At 52.7% G+C, this 12,526-nt stretch overlaps 4 protein-coding genes across 4 annotated transcripts; 1 reads left to right on the top strand and 3 right to left on the bottom strand.

Annotated features, from left to right (window-relative positions):
- Nucleotides 1-1,074: 1,074 nt before the first annotated feature.
- On the bottom strand, nucleotides 1,075-2,958 carry RVB1 (RuvB-like helicase 1; the record flags this gene model as incomplete). The annotated part of the gene is made up of 4 exons (XM_014689541.1): nucleotides 1,075-1,207; nucleotides 1,467-1,798; nucleotides 1,960-2,727; nucleotides 2,815-2,958. 4 exons carry the CDS (start codon nucleotides 2,956-2,958, stop codon nucleotides 1,075-1,077), a joined length of 1,377 nt encoding a protein of 458 aa, XP_014545027.1.
- A 550-nt stretch (nucleotides 2,959-3,508) lies between these two features.
- Nucleotides 3,509-4,915, bottom strand: G6M90_00g049170 (uncharacterized protein; the record flags this gene model as incomplete). The annotated part of the gene is made up of 1 exon (XM_014689540.1): nucleotides 3,509-4,915. One exon carries the CDS (start codon nucleotides 4,913-4,915, stop codon nucleotides 3,509-3,511), a length of 1,407 nt encoding a protein of 468 aa, XP_014545026.1.
- A 1,360-nt stretch (nucleotides 4,916-6,275) lies between these two features.
- taf13 (Transcription initiation factor TFIID subunit 13) lies at nucleotides 6,276-6,839 on the bottom strand (the record flags this gene model as incomplete). The annotated part of the gene is made up of 2 exons (XM_066130461.1): nucleotides 6,276-6,703; nucleotides 6,806-6,839. 2 exons carry the CDS (start codon nucleotides 6,837-6,839, stop codon nucleotides 6,276-6,278), a joined length of 462 nt encoding a protein of 153 aa, XP_065986236.1.
- Nucleotides 6,840-7,304: 465 nt separating this feature from the next.
- On the top strand, nucleotides 7,305-7,757 carry KISHA (Protein kish-A; the record flags this gene model as incomplete). The annotated part of the gene is made up of 4 exons (XM_066130460.1): nucleotides 7,305-7,307; nucleotides 7,368-7,477; nucleotides 7,564-7,645; nucleotides 7,737-7,757. 4 exons carry the CDS (start codon nucleotides 7,305-7,307, stop codon nucleotides 7,755-7,757), a joined length of 216 nt encoding a protein of 71 aa, XP_065986469.1.
- Between the last annotated feature and the right edge of the window lie 4,769 nt (nucleotides 7,758-12,526).

Genomic DNA, 12,526 nt, shown 5'->3' with positions numbered 1-12,526 from the left:
GTCCCAACATGCTTGACATCCTAGCACGGCCTGCCTGCCCATGAGGTCTCTCTCTCGCCTCTTTCTCTCTCTCTCTCTCTCTTTCGGCTCTATGTGTGTGTTGAATCAGAGGCTTTCACTACGCCATCCACAGTTGCCGCCGTGTGGCTTTCTGGACATGAAGACCTCCTCCACCCCGTACCCGCCCCAACCTCACCCAAGGGCGACAATGACCAAGCCCAGTACCCCCCACAGGAATGTAAGTTAGATGGCGTCTGGAATGCCCAATGCCTGAGACAAAGACGACGGGCCATCCGAACTCGACTCAACATATTCCTGCACGTGATACTGAATCTGCGCCAACTCTGGACGATCCAACTCTGCAAGTGTGGCCCCCGGTCACTCGTGGAAGGTTGGAAGGTTGGGGCTGCGTGGAGATGGTGTGATGATGATGCGGATGTGTGTATGAGGTGTGTCTGGTGCTTTGGGGGGCCACCAGGCAGGCACCCAAGCTGGTGGTGGTGGTCCATCTTACACAGTCCCCTGGATGTCTCGGCCTCGCAGGCAACGTCGTAGACGATGCCTCGCAGAAGAATGGTCTGCAATGCCATTACTCAGGAAAGAAGCTGGGAGCCAATGAATCCATATTCAACAAGATGGGGGCCAGCAAGTCTCGTAGCATTTTGATCCTGTCTTGCATGGCTTGTGCCTGGGTCACTTGTTGCCTGCACAACTGTATCGAGACGTTTATTCCTTGGTTTTTTTCACCATCCCCTCCGCCCTTCTCGTGTTCTCCAATACGTACACTTCTTTTTTAGTAGTCATTCCTTGTTACCTATAAAAACCAGCAGTAACAATGGGGCAAAGATAACAAGCGTGATGTGAAAGGTGACGGAAAACAAAAAGCCAAAATCAAGCCCTATCCCGGCGCCATCTCTCCATCTCCAGTAGTAAACACAAAAAGTAAAATCCAGTTCGTTTTGACTTTCCCCTCTAAAAATCTAGACAACACGGCAACTAGCAGCGGCTATTGGATGCAACTCCCACTGACTGAAGGAAGAAAAAAAAAAATTTGAACCTCAACAAAATTTCACACTACGAGATGTAGTCACGTCCAGCTTCGCTGCTCAATAGCGAAGCGCTACGGCGAGCGTCGAGGAACAGGTCTTCGCACTCGCCAACGTCTTGGACGTCAATCTGGGAGCGGCCGTTGGCTTTTGCAAGAATGCTGTTGTGTTGTTTTGTCAGCGACAATGTCTCAGACACAAATCCACGCCCGCCGAGGAAACGATGCCGACGGACCACTCACGTCCTCGCCCCATGTACCACTCGGCACTAGAGCATCTCGGCCGGGGGGGAAGGGGGGGGAGAGAAACAAGAGGGAAGGAAGAAAGCGGCTGCCTAAGCAGGGGTTCTTCACGAAACAAGAAAAAAAGGAAAAACAAAGGAGTACAAGCAAAAAAGAAAAAAAGGGCCAAGCTGCATACCTTGCCGGGGTCAGTAGCTGCAAGCAATACCGAAGGCTAATGCGCACGCCATGGTCCGAGATCTTGTCTATAGCCGCATCCGTGATGGCGACGCCCTCGGTGGAGGCTCGTATCCGCACAATCTGCTTGATCTCGTCGGCTTGATAAGGGGCGGTAGGAATAATGAGCAGCCGCGCGAGAAAGTCGGTTGGAATGCCGTGGGCAGCGACAATGTCGTCAGTGCCTCTTATTGTGCACATTCCGCGATTTGACGCCAGGACCACAATCGGCGCAATCGGCGATTCCAGAGCCCGGTTGAGGTAGGTGAAGCATTCTACGTCAAGCATGTGCGCCTACGGACGATGCGGTCAGTATTTGTCAATGGAGGGGGGTGGGGAGGGGGTTTATTATTCTCCCCCATGGTCGCCCTTGAGGTTGTTCCAGAAAAAGTGAAACATGGGAACTAGGAGAGAATGGAGGAGCCAGGGACGAGAATGGAATTGTGCCGACTTACTTCGTCAATGAAGAGCACGCCCGGAACGAGTTCAGCCACGCCTTGGTCGATGTACTTGCTGACCACTTTGTTGATTTCGGCGCGTAGTTTCTCCGTAATCTCAGTCATTTTGGGCTTCATGAGCTGGCCCATCATGCTCATGATGTCCTGACCGCCTTGCGGTCTGGCGTTGGCCACGTCCAGGTCGTGTAGAGTCACGTCCTGCACGATTTCCTTCTTCTTGTGCACCTCGCCCTTGGGGATGGGCACGTACTCCTCGGCCTCGAGGTCAAACTCGGTCGCGTAGGCGTCCGACCTGCCCACCCGCTTGCAGGCGCCCGTGTTGGCCTCGATGTAGATGACGTCGCCGACCGTCACCCTCTCCTTCTGGATCGCCTCGTAGATGCTGGGGTCGAGGCGGAGCTTCTTCTGCCCCTTGGCGCTCTTGAGCCCGATGAGCAGCGTGCTAATGGTCTTGCCGTAGCCGCCCAGCGGGTTCTCGGCCTCCTCCGGCGTGAGCTCCGTGACCTCGCCCTCGTAGACCTCCTTGGTCTCCCTGACCTTGAGGCCGATTGCCCTCCGGAAGTTCTCCATGAGCACCTCCGTCTTCTTGACTTCGGTCGAGTAGATTTCGCTGCCGACAATGGGGCAGAACGGGATCTTGGTTCCCAACTCCTGGCTGACGGCGAGCGCGAGCGCCGTCTTTCCCGTGCCAGGTCCTCCCGCGAGAAGCACCCCTCTGCCAGCCATCTTGTGAGACCGAATCAGATCGACCACGACGCCGCACGACTGTTGACAGAAGAAGACACGTTAGCAAGCCCCATCACCGGCCCTTCAAAGGAGAGCGTGTAAAAAAAAGGAGTGTGTCATCAGTACCTCTCGGGCCGGAACTTGGCCTACAAATCCAGCCGCATTCTTCTCCGCAAACCCATCAGACTTCAGCCCAAGTCCCCTGATATGTGTATGAGCTGCCGTGCGGTTGTCCCGCTTGTTGCCCTTGACTTCGCTGATCTGGACCATTTTGGCGGTTTGGCGATTACCGATGCCCAGGGAACAACAGTCCTTCGTCGTCGATTGAAAAAAAACGAAAATGCCGTTTTACCCGCGTTCACTTTGGGGGAGCTTCTAAAAAGCGTTTTTCATGCTCCGGAGGGCGCGAAATCGATGGGGAACGTTGTCGATTCGTTGGTGTTTTGGTATTGCTTTTCCGATTTCGAATCTTTTTTCCGCGCCCAGCCTTACAGCTCCCCGTTTGCTAGAGGCGTCGCGACGTGACTGCTAGTTTTACCATCACGTGACGTGGTCCCTGCGTGGGTAAAGTCACACTTACCCTGTACGCTGTAAGGCGTACACATCATTTGGCGACGCATCGTGCTACTCAAATAACGTAATTTGAGGTGTATTTCCATCAGGTTTAACATTGTGCTGAAATCAAGTAATCACGTTTATGTTTTCTCATGGTTATATGTGGTAGTGGCGGACGGGAAACGGAGTAAAATAGAATTTGGTATGTTTCATCTACACTGCAATTCGTATATTCTAACGTGCGGGCAGTACGTTTGCGGCTTGCCTATCTAATTCTCTCGAGATTCACACTCTCGGTATGCCCAGCAACACCTACGAGCATAGGCGACCCTTCAGCCTCACCAGACAGATTGCTTTGCCTCTCCACATCCTCGGCCTTTGGCGGTGCAGGTGCCCTCTTCATAAAGATGACGCCGACAGCACTGCCCAGGATGAGCGTGCATCCGGCAAAGCTCATCAACCCCATGCGTCGGCCAAATATCCAGCGATCAAAGCTTGCAGCAAACAGCATGTGCGTGTAAATCATGGCATTCGCCCGGTTCGACTTGTCCGCAGCCAGGCCCGCCGTCAAAAGATACTGCATGACGAAGCCGAGCCCGCCCAGTGACAGCAGAAGCAGCCACTGCTTCAGGCTCGTCGGCGCAATCCACCGCAGAGAAGGCTGCCCGATGTCCAGGACGGGGCCGAGCCCCAGCGCCGTGACGCATATAATGCTGCAAATCACAGCAAAGGCGTTTACGGAAATCAGGGGGTGCGCCCGCTTCCCAATGGCCCGGAGGGTCGTGAAGGCGCCAGCGGCACCAAGGACGCCGATCAGGGCCACGCCGACAGCCAGCAGTCGTTCTCGAGGCGTGGTTTCGTGATCAGAGCCGGGGATGGAGGAGGCACGACGGGCTCGCCCGGAGCTGGAGCTGGCTGCGTCGGCCGTCGTCGCAAACAAAGCCACGGGCTGGGCGATGAGGACGACGCCCAGGAGGGCCACGAGCGTGGCGAGCTGCTCGAGCCGCGTGAAGGGTTCCTTGAGGAGGAAGTAACACACGAATCCTGCAACGCCGGGGGCCAGGAACGTGATGACGGTTGCGTCGGCCAGCGGGAGGTACATCATGGACCACCACACGCCAAAGATACCAAAGAAGCCTGTGCATCCGCGCACCAGGAGGAGCCACCGGATCTCCTTCTTGCCAAATGGGTAGTCTGGTATGCTCACCCACCACATGTACGCCAGGCAGCAGATGGATGTGACGGCCTGGCGAAGGAGGAGCATCTGCACGGGGTGCATGCCCTCGCCCTCTAGCTCCAGGAACCTGGCGCTTAGATTCATCGTGGCGCCGAATAGCTGCGACAGGGCAACGAGTATGGCTGGCTTGTTTGCTGTCCAGAATCTCTTCAGCGGTGAGAATTTCATGCCCGTAGTAACGTGTATACCGCCCGGCGGGTGATATGGTCCATGTGGAATCGGTGACAGTCGGCCGCCGGGGGCCGGACTTATAGAGAGGCTCCGGAGGGTTTCTGCCTCGGCGACCTGAGATTTGTCACCTCGTCCATGAGGTGATTGGACATGTCGAAATCCGCGCTGTGATGTTGCGTGCCCGGTGTTTTTCTTTGCTGTGAGCCGGCCGGTCCGGCCATCCGTTGCTTCACGCGGAGCGGTCAATGATAGTCCCCGGTCCATGATCCATTTACGTGAGGCGGGGTTGACAAATTGTCGATGAAGGGGGGTGTTGGCTACCGGCAGCCAGGATTTTTCTGTTTTCAATAGTGGGTTGACCAAATAAAAGACGAAAACGCTTCCCAAAACTAGCCCTCTCTGAAGCCATTTGAATCCCCAACAGTTGTGGCCGTGGAGAAGAAGAGGAGAAAAAGTGGCAGTTTGTAACTACATGGAGTTGTCCCATGCAGGTCAGCATTCGAATGGGCGGCAATGGTCTGGTGCAAAGCAACTTGGTTCCGTCATCGCCTTTACCCAAAATCTTGTCCAGGATACAGCGAGTCACAGTAACGCAATTCCAGAGATCGGGCGCCCGTCAACCCAAAATGTGGAGTTAAAGCAGCCGTACAGAGATCCGTCCAAGGAAACGACTGGGTATCAGGGCCTGGTAACGCCGCCACAACCAGTCGGGGGCGAGGGCTCGGGAATAATCCGTGCCTGTGTTGGCTAATAAGGAGGGCCGGAGAAGGATGGGATTTCTTAGTGAACGCCCGTCTGTTGTTAGTTGCATGTTTGGTCTGGTTGTAAGTGGCGGTTGGTTGGGGATGGAGTATTTGGAGCCCGATATCGCATTGACAAGGTTGGTTGCCTTGGTCGGGATCGGAGGCGGGGCTCCAGGTCGTTGAACAGGGATCTCTGGCGGCCCATTGCTAATCTGCCCAAGATGGTGGCATGTGCGTCGTCGGTTGGGTGTTTTGTGAGTTGAAGCATTTATGCGTGGTGTTGAGACATGATTCCTTCACACATGGACAAAAGATGCTTCGCAGCAGAAAGGACGTATCGATTCAAAGTCTAAAGTCTAATGCCCCCCCGAGTGGGAGTAGCTCCAAAAAGCTAGTGATTGCGGCCACACTGGCCCATTTAGGAAGTAGCCATCGTCACCATCAACTTGTACGAATTTTGTAGAACCAATCTGATCCTATACCCACGCGCGTGGTCCTTGGTTTTGGCGACAGTACAGCTATCACAAGACATGTCCCATGATGAGCTATTAAAATCCGATGTATTGAATAAAAATTCCAACGAGCCATCTTGTCTTAGCTGACGTGGTTAGTGACAGTCATCAAAACACCCTCTGCGCCTCCTAGTAGTAGTTTTGGCCCGAGAAGTGTAACATATGGAAACTTGGTATCATTAAAATAAAGACTCTCGTGTCCACATTCAGTCCACGAAATGCCATGACTGCATAAACTCCGGTTTGCCATCCCGTCGCTCGTCCCAAACAAGTACCTCGATGCAATATAATCCTGCAACGCCGTCGATGCCGCTAACCCTTGACGCCAAATTTTATGCCAAAACCCCAACCTTCTGTCCAACAGGACAATTACTTCTTCTTCCCCAAAGCATCCATCTCGGCCTCGGCATCATCGTCGGCCTCGCCCAGCTCCTCCTCTGCTCTGTTCACCTTCCCTGCTCCTCCTGCGCCGGTAACATCCTCCTTCTCTCTCCTCCTCTCCTCCTCGGCCGCATCCTTCATTATCTCATCTTCGCCGTCCCTCAGAATCTCACGCGCCTTCTTGATCTCCTTTTGCTTCTCAAACACCTCTTGCACCTTGCCCAAAAACGCAGGGTTCTTGCGGAACGCAAACTCAAAGTCCTCGTATTTTATCTTTTGACGGCCCGAGTAGTGTGCCGCGCGGGTGGCCTCAAAGGCGATGGACTGCATGAAGTCTGTGAGGATTTCATCCAGAACGCGAACTGTTTCGGGGAGAGGGTTTTTGACGTCGCCATGGGCGTAGAGGAGCTGGGCGACTGCGTGTGGGTTAGTTGCCGGGGGAGCAAACCCGGGAGAGGGCGTGGGAACTATCGACCAGGGAGACTACGCACGCTCGTTGTGGGAAAAATTCATCTTACCGACATTTTTGCCGGCTCGTGCTCGTGGTTCCATTTTGACGGTGGTTGTGCCGCTTCGCGGGGATGAGTGCTGAGTGAATGTGGTGACGGGATGGATATGGACGGCGACCGAGCAAGGCTTATTGTCGGCAGGCAAGTACGGAGTAGAGCGTAGAATAATTCTGCCGTCCGCCGCACCACGGTCCGTAGACGGAAGTCAGATGCACTCGGCGAGAAGAAAAGAGGTAGTGAAGCTCTTGATCGTGTTGAGAGGAAGTGCAAGAATGAGCTTGGAGCACCACCACGCATGTGCCGCCAAGGCACGGGTCGGCGAATCTTTGCTCCTCCCCACAATTGTGCCTCCTGGAACTACGTGGTAGTTACTACGACTGTAGGGAGCATACCAGGCTAAGAGGCCAACATTCAAATCCAATATCGCGGCCTCCGCAACCACCGGGATTTGCGCCTCCTTATCTTCGCCATCTCCTGTTTTATCTCTGTCGCTCAAGCTGCTGCAGCCATGGTAAATTCTTACCCCCCCGCGTTGCCTGTAGGAACTCCATCGAAACCTGACATTCTATAGTCTGCACTCTTCAACTTCCGATCGCTCCTCCTCGTCCTCCTCCTCCTGATTTGCACGAGCGCATACGTCCACCACTTCACGCCTGGGATTATGGACAGAAACAAGAATGGGTATGGCGCAGTGCTCTTTTAGATCTCCATGGTTGATGCGCAATTGCGCCGATAAGACGAGGAACGAAAACAGCTGACGCAAGCAGTGTCATGGGCATCTTCTGGAAATGCGCGAGAATAGGGGAGCGGCTTAGTCCGTACATAAGCATATGCTGCGTTTTCATGGCTGTGAGTAGAATTAGGGACTCCTGATATGCCTTATCACAGCGCCCCGACTTTCCTGGTTGCAGTCAAAGGGAACAACTAACGAATTACCTAGGCCTCCATCCTCATGAACTAGATTGGATTGCTTGTTTACGATGATACATGGATTAAAAAACAACAGGGTCTTATTTTGGCGGAAGCTTGCTCGTTGCTTAGGAGTCTGGCGAATGCGGACATTTATATAGGGTTGAGAGGGTCATCGTGTGGAAAGCAACAGGCGCTAGAGAGGCAACTGGTATTCATTGCCCCACGCCAGCAAACTACTCGTGTGTTAAATATTGAACTGGTCTGAATGCAAAGGAATGCCACGGCCGGGATGACCGGAGCCCGAAATATTTTTCTTGGTGAAGCGTCTGATGCGGCATTCCCAGAGTCTGAGTATGTGGCGACCCTTGCAGTGAGAGGGATGCGACGAGGACGACAGTCGTGACGGGTTAGAGTATAATTCGAATGATGCGGATGCTCGGGTGTGGTTTGACTCTGTCGAATTTCGGGATTATTCCATCGAATATAATGACGAACCATGGCAAAGTTTAATCTGGACGCCTGTTCCGGACATCTGGACCGTTTTCGTATGATGGCCAAAGCGAAACCTAGGGAACTCCGGACAACACTAGGCATGAGAGCCGTGATGCTGGCGAAAAATAACCACGATTAGCTTTTCAACTAATCGTTACCTTCCCAAACCCGAGTTTGCACGCATCACCGTGTCGAGCCTGGCCCGGCGTTGACGGTGCCATGACGGTCGCCCGTTACCGTCACATACAAGTTTTGACTACCGAGTCACGATGGCTCCGAAACCGTAAACCCTACAGTTATTAATCGCAAGGCGTAGGCCGCTGTTAACGAATGCCCGGAGACGGTCGGCTCGCCCGACAGCCTGGAGAATGAGCAGAGTTTTAAACTATTGCCGCCGGCCGCCGGCCGCCCAGAAGCATGAATGACGCATGTCCGGGAATGCTCCATATTAACACGACTCGCAAGCGCATCAAGTACCGGTACATGGGACCACTTTCCGGAATCTTTTTACCTGCCCAACTCAGAGAGTAGTTAGTAGTGCTCCGCCGTGTTGATGGACCTTTCGACGCACCTCCAGCTACTTAATGTATCGTTCCTTTCAACCCCTGGATTTGCGTCATGTCATTCGAGAAATCCCGAGATCCAGCGTACAGGGTTTGTTTAGCTTCCAGAATCCCATTCGAACGCGACCAGACACCTGACAGCGGAGTAGCGTCGCAGCGTGGAGGGTCGCTGTATATTTCGGTTAAATTGGCTGGCCCGTCGCATATTCTTGGGAGGGGAGGGGGGTAATCGCTGGGAACAATCATCACCAAGACAAGGGGCAGGAATGCTTTCCTGCGGAGGATTACCACACCAGGGCAACTGCGCCGACGCACACCGCCCCGGAGCATGATGTGAAGTCAATTTGTGCAATACTACTACAAAAGTACGTACATACATAGCCTGTAACCTTGCTATGCACAGTACATTACAATACTCCCTGCTCCGTACACACACTGCCTCGTACATCCTGTGAAGCACGGGAAACTCCACGGCTTGAACGAATGCGGGTTGCCACCACAGCTGACAGGCAGGCTGAGTGGCTTTTGGCGGAAATACTGGACTCATAGGGTCTAAATACTAGTAACTAAATTGACGGTTCCGGGGTTCCGGGTTGGCGAATCCAATGACACCAATGGCAAAACTCGACGCCAGTTACCCACACTTGGACCTGGAAAAGATAAAGATCACATGCGCCACGTGAGTCGCCCGGCCCGGCCCCAACTGGGGATTTCCAAGGAGAAAACGTGGCGAGGGTGGCTCCGAAGTACCTGGGAACAATGATGAGGCTCATGTGACAGGGAACACTGGTTGGTCCTGTTTCCGGGATTCAGGTAACACACAGGGAGTCCACGGGATCTTTGAACCGAAGCCTCGAACCATGTTCAGCTATGATTGCTGTGTCGTATCGCTGTACTCCGTACGTATGTAGAGGAGTGCCCCCGGCTGTAGTCGCCATGAACTTTGGCATTTCATCCTTGCTGTTGAACCCATCATTCATTTTTTGAACCATGGCCCGACGGTTCTGTCCACGAATTCATGAATGAAGATGGGCGAGCCTTGCTAAAGGGTGATTCTGCCCAAGGAGGATATTGGGTGGCCGTCTCGTTTGTTCGAGAAAGCAATTAGCGACATGACTTGTGGAGATCAATCCGGTAGTTTGTTATGCAAGAGTACTCAGCTGTGCTTGTCTCCAAGTTGGGCAGAGGGATCCCTGCGACGTGAAGGAGGGACTATGTACATTACATGCTCAAACGGTAGGACAACGGTCGGTTTGTTTCAGTAATCTTAGCCTCTGCGTATTGAAGGGTAAGCGAGGTCGACAGGGCCAGGCCTCGCGGCAGCCTATCGCAATATCAGTTTATGCAATGGATGTTTGATGATTCCAACGGATCATTAGCCCTGGACCAACAGACATGAACATGAACATGAACAGGCCATGGAGGCTCATGGGAGAGCATTTCAAATTTCCCCACTAGCCACAGCCACTTCTACTACTACTTCAACTGCAATCTTGCTGAATGGCGGTGGCGTACTCCGTAAGAGGCACGGGCTTGTTGGGAGTGGAATTGTCGTCTTGGGCTTTTTTGCCAACAGTCGAGTGTGTCCGACTGAAATAGGCAGCTGTGTACCGAGTAACAAAGCCAAGACCATGTGTGTACGTTGCGAACGGATTGGCCTCAATAGCCACCATAATTATCGCCCCTCAAGCTCGGCGCCGACCAGGTGGACACTCGTCGTAGTTGCTATATTTGTTAACATGGCGAAAAACCCCTCATGATGGCAAACCCCGGACGCAGTATTGAGTGGCAGGATGTACATAGCAAAATCGCGGACTAGTTATGAAATGTACATATCGAACGAAAGCCCCGACAAAGGGGCTGAGCTCTATGCCAGTAGCCTACTGAGCCCGATAGTTGCAGGCTATGAAACGTCGTCGAATGCGACACTAACCAGCGAAAATGTCAGAGGTGTGCATGTTTCCGGTTTCGGTTTAAGCTACGTACATAGTAGATTGTCCATGGCATCAGGCTAGCTGCGAAGGGCCAACCAACAACGTGAACTCGCCCATGAAGTATGCAGGCAGAATGCAGAGCAGCCCTGCTCTGCGGGAGGTTCCTCGAAGCTCGGCTCTGTGGTAGCAATTGAGACCCTGTTTTACTGACCCAAGCATCTTCACGATTCTTCGTTGGCTGCTTCTTGTTATGCTCGAAATGTGTGTTGTTGGTCTCTGCCAGCCAAGTGAGGGCCAGCACACCATTTGCCGCGGCACGAGGGCTTTCCTCCGCTCCGAGGCGGCTCAACTCAACCACGTATCGAGAAAGGAACGGAGGTATGTATGATGGACATTGATCAGTCAAGAGACAAACAAGCGGTTCCCTTGGCAAAGATGGTGCCAACTTACGGCAACAGTATGAAAATGGTGAGACTGTCCCAGTAATGTGTCTCCACCATGTCAAGGGGCCGCAAATTTAGTACCGTGCCCAACAGACGGTTGATGATCGAAAGCGAGTCTCACAATCGTTGGCTAATGAATTTAGATCGGAATTGCTGCCATTCTGCCCATACCAGGTCTGCCGGTAACCAAACCCGTGTGTTTATGTTGGCTGAGAAAAGACCGGGTTTCCTGTGTTGACTGACTTGTACAGAGTGGGAATCCGCTGTGGTATGCTGAGTTTGATAACTGAATACGTAGCCGATTAAACGAGCATCAGTGCGATCACCAGTGCGGCCATAGCTTGACTCTTGTAGCTTGTCGTCTGCGTCAGACGAAGCCTTGGTGAGCCATACACCAATGGACAGTTTTACCCATTTCGGCTATACAAAATGAATGAATAACATATCTCCATGATCTCATGGGATGGCACCATGAGTTAGCCCATGCATGGTCTGAATGTAGGCCCCAATCACGGCTTCGTATTTGGTGGCACAGAAGCAAGACGCCTCACCTACGGCCACGGCATTGGCGGGTTCAGAGCGGGAATTCCATGTGTAGTTGTGGCTTTCGATTGGCAGTGTCGACTATACTCTGCATCTGCAATGTACAGTGTTCCCGAGTGTAGTGCTCGGCCAAGGCCATAATCTGAGTCTAAGCAGAAATGTTGGCCATCGTGTTGGAAACCCAATCTTTGTTTGACAAATGTGCCTAATTTCCCTTTAATTGACGCCACTTTCCGGGATGGAACATATCTTTTCAGGATGCCAACACATTCTGCCCAGATATTACCGGTACTCATAACGCCCCCACGAATTAGAACGTCCCTATCCTCGGTAAACAAGTTTCTTCTCTCGCTAAGATCTCTTGACTTGGTACTGGTGAAATGAGACGTTAGCTAAGCCGGGTATTCAAATAGTTACCCGTGACTAGTATGAAGTAATTTAGCATATAATATACCCAAATAGTCACAGGCCGTGATAGTGAATTGTTGATTTCAGGAAGAATACGTTCCGGCACCGAGTCAAAATTATCTTTCTTATTCTAACCTGCCCATGTATTCTGTTGGGTGTCGAAGCTGATGTGTCTGGGTTGTATTGCTGCAACGCTGTGATACTCGAAGCAGAGAATTGAATACTTTAGCGGAAGGATCGGCCACGCCCAATCACGCCACGCTGTGCATCTTCAATGATGTCGGAACGGGGGCTCGTCAGCAATAATCGTTGCGTGGAATACTAGTCTGAAATTTAAGGTGGAACACGTGAACCCAGTCCGCGTAGCCAGAGTCAGAGAGTGCTATACATACGTACAACACAGTACTGCTTGTCCGAGCCCCTCGTCTCGAAAGC

This window comes from Metarhizium brunneum, chromosome 2 (assembly GCF_013426205.1).
Source record: "Metarhizium brunneum chromosome 2, complete sequence".
Lineage (NCBI taxonomy): Eukaryota > Fungi > Ascomycota > Sordariomycetes > Hypocreales > Clavicipitaceae > Metarhizium > Metarhizium brunneum.
This window is presented reverse-complemented; position numbering and strand designations above follow the sequence as displayed.